Here is a 15,765-nt window from a genome sequence, read left to right on the forward strand (position 1 = left end):
CGATTGACAGCTCCCTGTCTCTCCTGTTGGTGTGGCTGCATCTCAGCTTGTACACTCACTCATTAATAATATATTGTACACCCATCTTACATAATTACTCAAAAGTTCACTTTATAGAAGGTAGTAAATTTCACACCGCTACAGCAAAGGTTCACCTAACTTCAATGTCATTGAGAAATGCTTGAAGAACACAGCCATGCTTCCAATGCAGTTTTATGTGCCTACATAGGAAACGCACAAGTGTTACTAATACCATAAACAAGTGACTCATGAACGTGAGCCAACTTGCACAATAACAACTAATTGCTGTTCCTATTGTGATATATCTTCTATGCCCAAGGCCTAGATCTTTTTTTTTACAGCAGACATTTTGGACTATACTAGCAGGAAAAGCATTGATAACATTAATGGCAGCATTCCAGGGCCTGGGGTTGTGTATTTTATGACTTACAGGGACGCTTGATTAAACTGAGCCACCCCCATCATTAATGTTGTGCCTATGTATTTCCTATATGAAAAATGTCTTCAATGAGAAAGATCTATTCCCATGTCTGTTTAACCTAATACAGTTCAGTAGTTAAATATCAAAATAATCCAGTATGCAGATACTCTGCTTTTCCTTTACTAAATCTGCTATCCTGCACGTTGCCTTACTATAGTATAGGCTTAGAAGGGTGCAGCCAGGATTTTAGTCCTGATTTCGATTCACAAGAGGAACTGCTCTTGCTAATTTGCACCAAACTGTGGTTGCTTTAAAGAAGCAGCTTGAAAGAGGAGGCAGAGTTCCGGTATGTTCACGGAAAAGCCCAGATAAGTGTAACATTAACGTTAGCTACTTCCGCCTTAAGCTTCCTCTCATCACACAGAGAAATGGTAAGAAATATTAGACATATGTCTATGTGCTGATAAAACGACACCGTTTAATAGTTGCGGATATACCAGACCTTGTCTGCATCCATGTTGTAAGGCGCAGCTTGTTTTCCCTCTAACGTTAGTTTTATTTGGACTAGCTAAGCAGGTAGTTAGCTAGCAGGCTAACGTTAGCTGGTCTGTTTCCTAGCTAAACGAGGCAAACATCCAAGGTAATGGAATCCTACTTCGTTATATGGCATACAAATGTTAATAGAATGCTACTGTTATTATGACGTGTGAGGTTGGTCGTAGCGCCGTAGTAATACTTTGTCGCTAAATAACGTAGACTGCGAACTACAACGATGGACACATCTGCTGAACTAACGTCAGCTGACTTTTCACCAACTGAACTGAAACAACCAGATGATGTTGTATTGCAGTGTCTGGAGCTGCGTTGTCCCTCCCTTAGCTTTATTTTGTATTGTTGAATTAACATTTGTTTATATAGGTCAACACTACCAGCAACACCAACACTTGTTGAACGAACTGATTGTGTTGTTACCAGCTGTCAAGATATTGTGTTGGAGTCATAGACCGTTAATATAAATCAATAATAATATCAATAATATACGGTCTATGGTTGGAGTTGCAAATTCCCTCAGCTTTGCAACATTTGTTTAAATGTGGTCATATGCAAGTAACCTAAAAAAAAAAAACATCACTCTGGAGTATAGCTTGAGCAGTATACTTGATTACTGAGAGCAATAAAGATAATTAAGAGTTAAAAAAAACAAACATTAACACTATATTGTCTGATGTCTTTTTGACGTGAACGCATAATAAGATCTCGATATTCACTGGTCTGGGGTTGCCTCCACACGGTTCTCACAGACGGTCCCCAACTGTCAAAGGCGACGCTTTGTCACGGCCCTCAGCATCAGACAGACACCCTGAGGAGAAGAGGTGCTCTAAGCGATGTTGGGTGACATTACTTCTTGTTGACGTTAGGAGTATTTTTAAACAAAATGAGACTAGCTTGCCCCTCCCTACTCCTTATCCCGTCCCATCCCCCTCCCTTCTTTGCTTCCGCGCAATAACCCCCCCCACCCCCAAATCTTCTTGTAGTTACTGGCTGGAACACTGTCTGTGTATGCTTCGTGTTGCAGGTGGGCACAGTTTATTTTTGTTGCCGTTTGTAGACCCTGGGCTGTCTACAGAGGCCGTGTCTTTTTTTACAGGCAGCCTGTGTTTGCTGTATGTGACAACAAATGTTATAGCCTAAAACACGCGTGACATCGCTTAGAGCACCTTTTTAGGCAGTTTTGTGTTGCATTATTCAAAAAATGAAATAGAAAAATATTCCAAGTATTCCAAATTGTGATAAACTAGTGCAATAGTCTAACGTAAGCTCATTTATATCTTAGTAAACATCTACACATTTTAATACATCTTCATGGAGTTTTCCCTTTGCCAGACTATGAATTCACACAGTGCAATATTTTTTGAAGGATTTTTTATTTCTTTAGCAATTTTCAGTCTTTGTGAAATGATTTTTATATTCATATTCTGGCAAAATTGTATTGATGCTTTGCAGATTGTGATACTTTGTGGCATTATATGTGACATGATTGATTAAAAGTCGTCATACCTTGAATATTGTTCTGCAGTTCCGTTTTTGCAACTTGTAAGGTCATTTGAGTTAAAATGTCATATTTTTAAACTGTTCAATTAAACTGTGTGATACGTTGTGGCTTAGCCTCCGCAGTTTGAGCGCATTCATCTCCATTATCTGAATTCATTATAAAGTGGACCCAGAGTTATCCAAACATTGTTTTATGTCAAGAGCACTTTCCTGGCACCATGGAGTTAAGGAGAATTGCTCATTTCTCATGACCCAAAAGGAACGACCATAAGCCCACTCTCGACCGAGACACAAAGCAGTCAATGTCCTTATTCTGTAGAAAGTTTTCAGGTGAAGTGAAACTAGGGAAGAGTGAATATTTCAAATGTGTTGATCCACACAACTTTTCACAAGTTGGTCTCAGTTCTGCCTGCCTGTAGATTCAGACATTCTTCTAAAGAACTGAGCCTCATCTACTCTTTAACACTTTCCTCCCTCAGACGGCAACCCTGCGCCCATATCTCAATGCAGTTCGTGCTACCCTGCAGGCCGCCCTCTGCCTGGAGAATTTCTCCTCACAAGTGGTGGAGAGACACAACAAGCCCGAGGTGGAAGTACGGTGAGTGTGATTTTTGAAACCGTACACCCAGCAGTGCATGAAATCGGTTTCACCTCTTAGTGCCTGTGGACTGATTTGCGATTTTCACACTTTTTAGGAGTAGTAAAGAGTTGCTTCTTCAGCCTGTGATCATCAGCCGTAATGACAAGGAGAAAGTTCTGATTGAGGGCTCCATCAACTCTGTCAGAGTCAGCATCGCTGTCAAGCAGGTCTGTCAGGCTGCCGCCAGTGTACCAATTATGTGTTTAGAGACCCTGATACAAAACCGAGGATTGCTTAGCCATTGGTGATTGATATGATTGATGTGAATATCAGAACTGTAACTGTAATCCTGAGTGTTTCGTCTAAATATTCTGCTGCTGCAGGCAGATGAGATCGAGAAGATTCTGTGCCATAAGTTCATGCGTTTCATGATGATGAGAGCAGAGAACTTCTTCATCCTGAGGAGGAAACCAGTGGAGGTAAGTGGGCGTTGAAAGTTGTCAGTCACATTTCCAGGGTTCCCACACATACTTATTCAGTCATGGAAAGTTGTTCATAATAGCATGATGAGCGATGAGTTGTCCTGTGAAAAGTCATATGGAACGAAAATTAATTTATTTTTATTTTTTATATGAATCTAGTGCCCTGAATGACCTTCAACTATACATGTAGTGGGAGCCTTCTTTTTTTTTCTTATTTTATTGTCAGTTATTGCCGTTTTAAAGTTTAAAACCCTGTTTTGCCATCCATCTTTATTTCGCAGGGCTATGACATCAGCTTTCTCATCACCAACTTTCACACAGAGCAGATGTACAAACATAAACTGGTGGACTATGTCATTCATTTCATGGAGGAAATTGACAAGGAGATCAGTGAAATGAAGCTGTCGGTCAACGCCAGGGCTCGTATTGTTGCAGAGGAGTTCCTCAAAAATGTAAGCTTTTTTTTTTATTACAATTCTCTACATCTCAATGCTCGCATTGATGCTGCATTATACACACGTTGACGTTTTAGCATCATTTTTACATGAGTGAGTTTTGTATGGTAGGACTTTGATTCAGTCATGTATTATGCTGTTATTTAAGGGCTAGAATGTTAATATTATAGGTGATGAAGTTATACTATTAGTAGAAAGAAAGGTAATATAATTCTACTTTCTTTTATGTTTACTGTATCTTTAGAATTTTCTTTTTCTTTCTTGCAGTTCTGAAAGAGAGAGAGAACCTGGGAATACATTCCTTTCACCAATCTCGGCCGTCACTATGGAGCTTTCACGTCTCAGTACAGAGAGGAGACAAAATCTGATCAGCCAAGACCATTTGAGAAACATAAGACGTACAGGCCAATGGAGTTTTGCCCTTTAACCTTAAAATGCCCCTTGCTCAAAAATATAGTTTTTTGTACATTATTAATATTCACACCAGACGTTAATTTCTGACTTTATAACATTATAAGCTAGGGCAGGTCCTTAAAAAGGTATTTGTAATCAATATTCTTGAGCACAGCTAGAGGGATTTAATTTTTTTTATATATATATATATATATATATATATATATATTTGTATGCACATAAATTTAATTTGGTTGTTTTTTTATGACAGACCTTAAACCATGAGGGAAATCAATTGGTGTACACTGTTTGTAATAAACCCTATTATAGATGAAAATAATTAAAATAAATATACTTGCTGAAAGTGAAGATAAATAAAAGCATTATTCTTTGTATTTTTGTGATTTCTTATGTGTTATAAAACGGAGCAAACAGCAGCTCTGACTTTACCCCAAACATTTAAGGTTTATTGAGATTTTGACAGCTGGAGACAAACAAGGCATTTGGAATTATAATTTCAGTACAGTAACAATATTAAATGTATAATTCCAAAAAAAGGTTCTCCAAAAATGACGTACAATACGTGTTGATTTACACACACAACTTACATCACACAAACATGCGTGTACAGTTTGCACAGTACCTTTTTGTGTACTCAAACAGGCATTCATTTGAACGATAACTCATTGGTCAATCAAACACTGCCTTTTCATATGACCGACTGAAGGACTGTCATAGCCTTTCACTGTTTGTCTTAAAAACTGAAGCCCAAAGCACAAAGTCCCTCCTGAAAATCATTTTTTTTGGTTTTAACATAAGAGGAAAGGTCTCATCCCAAGATTTCTGATTAGAGAAAAGAAGCTATCGTTGACTTTCCAATTTTATTTCCATCCTTTGTGGTGAAAGGATTCCATCTTCTCCTTTGGAATGTTTTAAGATTCATATTTATAAATACACGGACCACAATGGCTGTATTGTTAGTAGACATCTTAATATAATTCAAAAACTAGCAAGGGAACAACAGTTTAAAATGTAACACGTTCATGTGTTTTCTGAAAACTCAACAGTCAGGGTTTAAGGACTTTGATCAAGAACATCTGACATAAATAGTTAGTCTTTTCACAGATTTTTTCGTTAATAGTTTTCGTACAATACAAACATCTTCAGAAAAACTGGAAGCATATGGCAGTATACACAGTGCACAATATGCAGTATATATTAAATATAGTCATGGAAATATGTGTTGAAAGTTAAGTGAATAATATCAACGCAACCATAACTGTATAAAAAAATATTGGCATTTTCCTCACTAAGAGTTGAGCTACAGTAGCAGTTTAGTGTAGATCACAACAGATGTATAAAAAAATGGATTACATTTAGTAAAAGTGCTTTACAGTTTAAGTCTGGGCAGTTGAACAGCACCGCTCCCATAATGCAGTTCAGCGGTCCAAACAGAAAGTGGGCCGATGCCTCAGCTGGAACAGGGAGTGCAGGAGGTTAGAGGTGAGCTGGGACTGTCTGCAGAGCGTCTCCCGTGGTGCGCTGCACATGCACATTCTGAAACAGTAATGAGAGAAAATAATCCTACATTATTTATCAGACATTTACAAATTTACTTTTGTTCATTGAATAATAGCTTGATATTCATATCTTGATCAACACAATGACTCAGATACAATTAGTTCAATGAAGGCAAAATTCATGCTTTCACCTGGTAAATGATATGAATGGACCTTGTGAGTGCTGCTAGTGGTTTGTAAATTACAGTTTGTCATAAAATCTCTTAAAGGTAGATTTACACTGATACATGCTCATGCTTCATAAGTATTATTACATTACTGCTTTACTGAGACAAATCATTCAATGTCCTACTCCAACCTGTACTGTATGTGTGTGTGTGTGTGTGTGTGGGGGGGTCATAGAGAGACAGCTGTACTTATAGACACATTCTAGTGTTTGAGTGACAACATAACTGATCACTGATGTGTTCAACAGAAAAAAAGTAACAGGAGAAAGTGTTCATTTGTCCAATTTGGATTTTTATATTTATAATAACCTTCACAAACACACAAAAAAAATCTGTTGGTTTACATTTGATGAAATAATTTGAGCATATGTGTTCAACAACCAGTTTACACTATAAATGATATTATAAAAAGCAGTGAACATTGATTTGAGTGGAAGTCTAGCGATTCAAATTTTGTTGGGCATTTCACGTTATCCCTTCACATTCAAACAGTAAACAAGTGTTAACATAGAGACAAAGATTAGCTTAAAAAACTTTATTATGATATAAAATTTTAAATTATACTGTGCGTCAATTCATATGCAGCATGTTGAGGTAAATGTATTTGTCATTTGTATTCAGAAGTACAAAAACTAGTTTAAGTAAATCAGGGTAACATTCATTGTTAAAAAAACAAACCACATGGTATTTAAAGACAGATTTACACAGGCACGCATGCTCAGAAAAAAAAAAAAAAAAATCAAATGAGAAAGCTGATACGGGCTACATATACTTGTGAGGAACCTCATTGATCTAGCCCCTTACCCTAAACTGAATATATGCCTAATTCTAACCTTGACTCTAAAACCAAGTCTGGACCCTCAAACAGCCCTTTAAAAAGGTCCAGCCCAAATGTCCTCACTGCCAAGGCCTGAGTCAAATTGGTCCAAACAAATATAGATGCACAAGTGCGCTAACCCTAAACTAAGAAAGATATAAAGGGAGAAAAAATATGTTGGACCTGAGAACTCAGCACCTTTCAAATAGTCAAAACACATGCAAATGGAGAAAACATCTTAACCAATTTGACAGCACGTGTGCAGCATTTAAGGGGGTGAAGCTGCACTGTGAGAAAACATAACCAAATGCAGAGATGCTGCAAGTCATAACACAATAGAAAAAGTGATGAACACGTCCGGACACACCTGGGACACGCTATGTGTAGCCATGGTTTGTGGCTCATGACGTTACTGAATTCAATAGTCCATCCGTGGTGCTGGGAAATGAGCAAACAATGAAAGTTTCTTTTAACATTGCGAAATTCAGATATTATTTCAGAGGTCTGATGTTCATCCAGCGTTGGTAAATGCTAAGTTCTTGACGACACAATGAGAATGATTAAATTGCAAAAAAAGTACATTTGTTTATTTTAATGTCTTAATGACTCAATGGTAGAGAAGGCCAAGCCAACATACTCTCTTTTCAAAGCTAGAGTGCAGATATCGTATCATATGAGACTAGACGATCTAAGGATTTCATTGGTACCGGTCATGTCATACTAGCTTTTTGGAAAGATGGCTTAATAACGCTCCAAAAATAGACCCAATTCTAGCAAAGGATAAACTGACAAGGTAATATAGCCAGCCTCTTTTGTTTTACTAATTTCCATTGTGTTCCGTGAGACTTGCAGGGTTGTGTTTTCTTAGCATTATGTCTTTGTTTTTAATATGTTTTCTGAAGTTGCAGTGCATTGAGCTCTCAGGGCCAATGTTGGAAAAAGCCCATTTCTGCTCCAACTGAAAGAAGTTAAATGAGAGAAAAGTCATTGGTGACAGGATGGAGGTAGGAGTGTCAATGGTAAGTGATGTCACAGTTGTCTTGATTGGTGTCAGGGATCACTGGTAGATGGAGACTGAACACAGCTTCCTCTGCCGTGTGTGAAAGATTTACATTCTCTGTGCAATAAGAAGAGAGGGACGGATCAGCACTGACTGCGAAGCCTTGCTTCAGGAGGAAGTCGCAGGATACATATAATGGAAGACATACAATATCCTCTCCAGAAATCAAAGAAAGTCACACACAGCTTTTACAATTGAAGTAGTGTTCACTGCAAGGCATTCTCCTGCTTGAGTCCCTGATACAAGATGTGCAGTGAGGTGAATCAACCCTGAAGCGGATTCAAGTTTTCTATGTCATCTGCTGAGAGACATTTCTGTGTGCTGCCTGGGATACCTACCTCTGGCCTGTCTCTCTGTGTGTTCACAGAATCCACGCCTAAATAGACAGACTCCACTTTACATCCTGAAAAGAGCAAACAAAACAAGGCTTATTAACACAAAAGTATCTTTGGTCATACTATTTTTCTCTAGGTGGCAAGTTTACATTGGACTTCAAATGAAAATATTTTAAAAGGCATAATATAATATAATCATCACTTATGACCCACTAGATGTGTGTGGTAGTGTCTATATGCAGAGACTCTGTCCTCGGCCTGTATTTTCTCTTTTCTTCTTATGTTTCAGTGTGCAGGAGGTTTATGGGTGTAGACAAAGAGCTTTTGGGCCTCACGTGGGTGTGTAACCCTCCGCCATTAACAGCACGCAGGTAGTGCAGCCCGTTCTAATTCCTAAAACCACCGATTTGCCCATCAGTTTCTCATACTGACGCACAAGTTTATCTGTCACAGACAAGGAAACAGACAGGATGAAGCTCTGCAGTAACTTTAAGTATTAATTATCCGGAAATGCTGCACCTTCCCAGGGAGGTGTGGGTGTGTTTATCGTTGCTTTAGAACATAACTGCATAAAATGTTGTTTTAGTCCTCTGATTTACCACATTCTACGACGTGCCCTCACTTCCTTTACTCTCTAGCTCGCTCGACCGCTGTGTTATCTCTCTGGCTCTGAGCCAGGGAGGAGAGGTCAACTTTGAACACTGTGTTTTCAAACAGTAAGCAATACTTACTTCATATTTTACCTTTAAAATAAAAAATAAGAGTTTTCCTGTTTTGTTTCAGACAAAATGATGCAAAAAAACAAAACATGGATGCCTTTTTGGGTAACTTCACGTGGAAGATTAACAATAGTTATTATATGTTGATATAAAATAAAATTATAGAACTCACCATAAGCCATGGGGGTCAACTTCAAAACCGTGTGCAAAGGACACTTAAGGTAAGGCAACTCATCTGTGGAGACAGAGACAGAGACAGAAAGTTATGAAACATCTTCCAGTTCCAGGGTTGTACATATTTTCTTTTAAGGCTGCAGATGATGCTTTTCACTATGTTTAGTTTAGCCAAAGAAATATATTCTATTTTTTTTAAATTAACCTCATACTGTGTATTAGTCTGGCTATCACCTTATTAGGCCAAGCTCGATAGATTTGAGATTGAGCATTTGTCTGGGGAGTCTGTTCTGTATTTTTTCTGCACAAGAAGTGTGACCAATTGGCATAGTTCAAATGACTCTGTACGCAATTGGATAGTCCTTCAACCAATCAGACCATCGATCCGGGTGACGTAGAAGCAACAGCGGCATCAATGGGTTGCTGTGCTTCGGTGGCCACTATGTTGGATGTAAATGAGAAGCTGCTCGGTCGCTTCTCTATCGTCATCACGTTAAACCGACCAATAGCGCGCCAGGTAGATAAGCCAGTTTGTGATTGGGTCCCGCAAAATTGTGAACTGAAGCAGGAGAATTGAACGTGCAGGTTTCCAGACCGAGCTGGTGGGCAAAACCAGAACGCCGGCAGAGTGGGCAGGGTTTACCCAGTCTACTGATGTATATCAGAAATCAGCAAATAATCAGAAAACATTTCCATTTTTTGACAATATCGCCTACTATAAATCCTTCATACCTGCAGTCTTGTCCAGGAAATATGCAAGAAGACAACGCATGACGGCCTGATGACAAACAACAAGAATATTCTCCTGTCTCTCCAACTCCATGATCACAGGCTCCAGTCGCTGCACCAGGTCTTCATAAGACTGACGGAAAATCAAAGACTGGTCAAAACCCACAGTTTACAAGACACAAACATATTGATTCACCTCTAAAGAATAATAATGAGACGTTTGGAGGGAACACATTCTCACCTCTCCCTTAGGATAGCGGTAGCGGTACTTGTCTTGGTCTCTCAGTGCAAACTCCAGAGGGTAATGCTCTTGGATCTCCTCGTACATCATTTCTTCACACACACCCTTAGTAAAGAGGGAAAAAGATGTGTTTAGCTTGAGCAAACGAATTCTTTAAAAAAGGACTGTTGTATTATTTCTGATTAATACAGGAATCGACATACAGCGTCTATTTCGTTGAGGGACTTCCATTGTTCGTATGGCACTCCCAGGCACTCCGCTGTCTGAATTGTCCTCTTCATCTGGCTGGTCCACACTTTTAGATCTTTGATGTTCTGGTCCTGGATGAATTTCCTCAGACGTTTGGCAAACTGGAACCCAAGAGACCGAATCCATCCAATGAGAACAATCATTTCTCTTCAAAAACCATACCGACTACATTTAAACTCACACAAGGCTCAAACACGCACCTCTTTTCCTCTGGCGGACAAGCCAGAGTCTCCTCCGATCCGTCCCTTTATGTTGAGGTCGCTCTCCCCGTGGCGACACAGGTAGATGGAGCGCGGCGTGATGTGAATATTCATCAGGTAGTAGACGATTCGGCTTTGGATGTGGTCAAGAACACGGTTCACCAGGTAACGACAGCCCACGTCCATGATCTTTATGTAGGACAGATCCCTGGAAAAAAGAGAGTCAGTCAATCGTCTGAGATCTTGAGACGGTAGTTGGAGCTGATGATAGTCAATTTGTGATTCCTCACCTGTCCAGAACCTCGTCCAGAGGCTGGTAGGAGGACTCGTAGCACTTGATCCTCTTCATGAAGTCCTCAATGACCTCCTCTGTGTTGCAGTGTGTGTAGTCTGGGCTGTCCAACTTAACTTGCTACAAAGGGAAGAGGGTGTGAGCAGAGAAAACAGGACAATGGCACGGCTTTCAGCCTTTTTTTTTTTTTTTTTTTTTTTTTTAACACTGAGTTTGTTTGTTTAGATTTGAACCAGAGACTCAAAGTCTTATTGGTCTACCATCATATGAACACATTTTAACTGCCTTTGGCTTAGAATGCTAGTGTGACAGTGCCAAATGCATACATTTTTTGAAACTTTGCAGTGTCAATATCATTGGCAAGGAAGAGTGGATTTGTCAGATATTTAAGTATTACTTATGTTGACCATTTTTTTCCTCAAAATAACTACAGAGCATTGTTTGCTTATCGTATTTTTAAGGGTTTGTACTGGATAGAATAAAAAGAGAAAAGGCTTACCACTATGTTTTGTGCAATAACATCTGGGTCCTCACACACAGACTCCACAAAAAACACCTGCATTGAAAAGACAATATAATAAACTTAGAGGCCATCAAGTTAAAGTGACTGATTGAATTCAATAACACCTTTCTCTGGTTAACCTACCTTGAATCCATTCTGCTCAGCGAATTGTATGATGGTTCCTCGTCTTTCTCTTGTTGTATTTGTGGCATCAAACACCTTAAACAGCAGGAAAAAAACACTTCTTGTGAGATAAGATTAGATAGATTGTATTGTCCCAAAAGAAATTTGTCGTGGACCCATACACATACAGTAGTGTTATACAGCCCTGATATGGATTGAGGTTATAATAATTTGCCATGGAGAACTTTACAACTTGGGACAACATCAAGGACTCACCGCCACCTGTCCTCCTTCCACACTCAGGTACTGTCGAACATCATTAAGTGCTGCCAACGCACACTGGCTGTGGACGGACAGCAGACAGATTCAATGTACTGCAAAGACTTCTAATGTTTGTTACCCAAATACATTGATCATTATGTAGGCAGACACACTTTACACAACATTTCAACCATATCTTTTAGATTCGGTGTGTTGTAGAAATTTGTCACATGAAAATCAACACAAGACAACCTGTTTTGATTTTACTGAATGTTATGTTTTTACTCTTGGTCCCTGATGTAAAGTATTTTGAATACCTGTTGGTTGCTTTAAAGAGCTATATGAATACATCTGAAATTAAAAATGGTTTAAATCATAATATTGTGAATCATTTGGGTTTTTTAAGATGAAGACATCTTGCACCCAGAAAGTCCAAGGCAAAAAGAAGATGGTAAAAGGGTTACTAAAATTACCCATCACAAACAAATTATAATTAGGAATAACTAACAAACTCTGTTTGTGCACAATAAGTCCTAGAAACTCTCTATTTGTTTACTTCATGTTTTCATTTCCAAATAAGTAATGTAGGTCCTAAAAAATATTTTGTTTTCTAAAAATGGTCTACAGAATTACATTACGAAATATAACTTGTCATCTGGATACAGTACTAAAGTATTATGTAATTACTGTATATAAAGTGTATATCAGGATGTTCAACCGTGTGCCGCAGAAAGCCAAAAGTCTGCCGCTTTTCAGTGCATCCAATCACTTGAAAAACTGCAGACTGTTGCCTCGCGACTGTTCATAGCCAATCAGTGTAGACTTACCGTCTGATTTTCAACCCCTCTTCATTATCTGGACGGAAGAACTCAAAGGACTTGTAGATCTTTAGACACTCCCTCCGGTACTGACCAACGTTGAATTCTGTTACAGATGAAAAATGTGTAATTTTCAAAAGATTTTAGTACAGCTGGTTTCTACAATGTGTGTATATGTGTTGGGGTTGTAGCTGGTACCTTTGGTTGGCACACCTATCCAGTTTAAGTAGCGTGTGAGCTTCTTTGAAATGTAAGTCTTCCCTCGAGCTGGAAGTCCAACAGTCACAATAAGGGTCGGGCAGTTTGTCATACACACTGTGTGTGTGAGAAAGAGAGCGAGGGAGAGAGAGAAACACAGACTTTTAATAAATTTACTCACTTCTCACACATTTAATTGGTTAGTGTGGCTTGTCAACATTGTTCCATTCAGTAAGAGTCTAATAGTCTTGAAGGTTGTTCATAATTACACCCGATAGGGAGAACACTTTATATATTACAACCCTGAGCTCTTTTGCATACACTACATCCCTCCTCATGTTTATTGAGACACTCCCTCACCTCACAGGCCATATGGGATAAAGAAGAGACTCTTCAGTGAGTAATGTAGTAATACATGTATAATAGAAGGTGTAGGTATAGGCCCAGATGCGGATGCAGGACTGGGCTGCTGGTTTTTAAAGAAACAGCAATAAGGAAAGCAGAGCTTGACTCAGCAAAAACACTCCTGCAGAGAGAGCAAATCAGAGTGAGAGCGCAGCACGGCAACGCAGCTGCTCACTCTCACATCCACACTGACACAGGCTGACACCCATCAGACATGCTGCGTGTGAGTGGCTTAATTGATGCATTTGGGGTCATGTGTCTCGCCTATCATGGCCAATCCCAATTCAGTGAGCTTGCAATAATTCCTCCAATCTTGAAATGTACTTCCGTATGCCTGTGATGTTAGGACGGTAAATAAACCAGATAAGATGGTGCAACACTGTCCAGCACAAAAGACAAGTATAACAGTTATTCAGCAATTAATTAGTGTGCTTCATCTAAAAAAACAGCGCGCAAATGTCACATAAAAGAACCTCTTTAAGATAAAAGACGAACTGGGCCCAGGACAACATAAATAAAATAAAATATTAATAAAGAAAATAAAATATATTAGCAGCATCACATCCCAGTCACATCCTTTGCGGCACTTAAGGGCCAGCTGCATCTTACCCCGTCTCTGAGCTATGTGCCCGTTTTTGCATGGCATCCAGATCTTCCTAAGCGGGTTCTGGGTGAGCTCCCGCGGGGAAGTCGCGAACTCGTCGTTGTCTAACATCATGGATGTTATCACTGATACCCTCCTAATTTTTAACTGAGGCGGTAGGCTGTGGCCCTGGCAGTGTGGCTCAGGGGGTGGATGTCACATATCAGCTGAGAACAGCAGTTGTTCATTACCGTAACGACTGGAGACTGAGCGCAACACGGAGTGATGGAGCAAAACAAGGAGCCATGGACAGAATGTACAGTTACTTTCCTTAACAAGCATTTCAGTCGTGTTATTTTCACCTAAACTATAACTGCCTACAATTTGTATTGTCAATGATATACTAATGCCACGTTACAGTGTTATCTCAGGCATTTATCACAGACTTCTTTCCAATTTATTTTTTTAGCAGCACACAATGCACTAATATGCTACTTTAAGACTGGGAATGCACTTTGTGTCAGTAATGATGTACTCAAAAGATAAATATAAATATACTGTTTGACAAAATAATCCTGTAACTCAAAGTCTACTCTGCCTACTTCTTCAGATCTTAGAAATATAACAAAAACTGGCAAACCATAAAATATCGCTCAATTCACTAATAAATGATGACCCTCCTTTGTCAACCATTACATTAACACCTTATTAAAATGTTACCGTAATGACGCGGGGAGTGAGCAAAAGAAGCTGAAAAAAGCAGATGTCAAAACAAAAAACGAGCGTGGCGCTGCTCAATGCCACACACATGGGCAGTGAATGCAGCTGAGAAATGAACCAATCGGAGACGAGATGAGAGGTCCAACGGCCAATAGGAGAGGTCGCTCTGTGATAAGGAGGGCGTGCTGACTGCATGGAGCTCAGAACGTTCAAGACACATGTTTTTTCTTTAACTGTCTATGTTTTTTCACGACCCAGTCACGGGCCCCACAGGCCACTCTAGTGGTAAAAGTCGCCAACAACTTCAACATTAGATAATGTAAATCTTTTGTCAATTTGAGTTTTGGAAACCCAAATATATTCAGTATGCATTGATATAAAAATACCGAAAAGCAGCAGATCTTTACTTTTAAGAGTCTTGAATCAGCAAGTATTTGATACATGACTTTAAACAATTGTCAATTAATGTTTATGCAGATCGACTAATTGTTTCATCCACTAATCATGTCAGCACAAGACCAATTATTTCTCCAGAACAGGTTAGTCTTCTATGAGGGCTCAGTTTCAGTTACAGCATAAAAATGCATTAGTTTTAATACCTTTCCATGTCTGTACAGCAGTGTTGTGGTCCTAAGTCAAAATATGTGTGATTATTGTTTGTACAACCAAAGCAACAGATGGACAATGCTGACTACATCAATATCCTGCATGAGACAAGAAGAAAAGTCCAGTACAGCAGCCAGAACATCACTATTCTGGTTCAAGTTTCACTTTAAAGTAATGGCTGAAAACATTCGGACTTGTAATGAATCTGGACGCATGCGTTGCGTTTTCAGCCCAATGAGACTAATGTAGGGTCAAAGCTGTAACACCAGGTGGCGCTGTGTACTCTCACCAGTATTTCTGAATAGTAGACTTGTGCATGTGACACATAATGACAGGTGTATTGCTTAGGACCCAAGCATCTAAAATAGAAATCATTTGTGTATGTGTGTGTGTGTGTGTGTGTGTGTGTGTGTGTGTGTGTGTGTGTGTGTGTGTGTGTGTGTGTGTGTGTGCAAATAAAGAAGTACCTGAATTAAGCAATTGCATGAATACATCTGTACTTTTAATGTCTTGATGACGTTGTAGCTGCTTTAACTTTCCCTACATAAAACATATTCCTCAGCGGCATATTAGGCTGAGGCC

General features: G+C 39.2%; 2 protein-coding genes across 4 annotated transcripts; one reads left to right on the forward strand and one right to left on the reverse strand.

The window, feature by feature from the left end:
- Positions 1 to 627: 627 nt before the first annotated feature.
- Positions 628 to 4,401, forward strand: arpc4 (actin related protein 2/3 complex, subunit 4). The gene is made up of 6 exons (XM_032514462.1): positions 628 to 873; positions 2,974 to 3,092; positions 3,190 to 3,301; positions 3,458 to 3,553; positions 3,838 to 4,008; positions 4,279 to 4,401. The coding sequence occupies exons 1-6, from the start codon at positions 871 to 873 to the stop codon at positions 4,282 to 4,284; spliced, it is 507 nt and encodes a 168-aa protein (XP_032370353.1). The 5' UTR covers positions 628 to 870; the 3' UTR covers positions 4,285 to 4,401.
- Positions 4,402 to 4,848: 447 nt separating this feature from the next.
- On the reverse strand, positions 4,849 to 14,080 carry pfkfb4b (6-phosphofructo-2-kinase/fructose-2,6-biphosphatase 4b). 3 transcript variants are annotated; one of them, XM_032514412.1, is made up of 14 exons: positions 13,884 to 14,080; positions 12,870 to 12,986; positions 12,681 to 12,777; positions 11,869 to 11,935; positions 11,614 to 11,688; positions 11,467 to 11,523; positions 10,966 to 11,087; positions 10,676 to 10,883; positions 10,430 to 10,576; positions 10,227 to 10,331; positions 9,989 to 10,118; positions 9,255 to 9,317; positions 8,367 to 8,431; positions 4,849 to 5,961 (listed from the first exon to the last, which is right to left on the reverse strand). In XM_032514412.1, exons 1-14 carry the CDS (start codon positions 13,990 to 13,992, stop codon positions 5,902 to 5,904), a joined length of 1,422 nt encoding a protein of 473 aa, XP_032370303.1. In that variant the 5' UTR covers positions 13,993 to 14,080; the 3' UTR covers positions 4,849 to 5,901. The 3 variants fall into 3 exon arrangements, with proteins under 3 accessions (XP_032370303.1, XP_032370304.1, XP_032370302.1); XM_032514413.1 differs by lacking the exon at positions 4,849 to 5,961 and adding an exon at positions 6,418 to 8,085; XM_032514411.1 differs by lacking the exon at positions 4,849 to 5,961 and having other exon boundaries at positions 6,418 to 8,431.
- Between the last annotated feature and the right edge of the window lie 1,685 nt (positions 14,081 to 15,765).

Source organism: Etheostoma spectabile, chromosome 4, assembly GCF_008692095.1.
Source record: "Etheostoma spectabile isolate EspeVRDwgs_2016 chromosome 4, UIUC_Espe_1.0, whole genome shotgun sequence".
Lineage (NCBI taxonomy): Eukaryota > Metazoa > Chordata > Actinopteri > Perciformes > Percidae > Etheostoma > Etheostoma spectabile.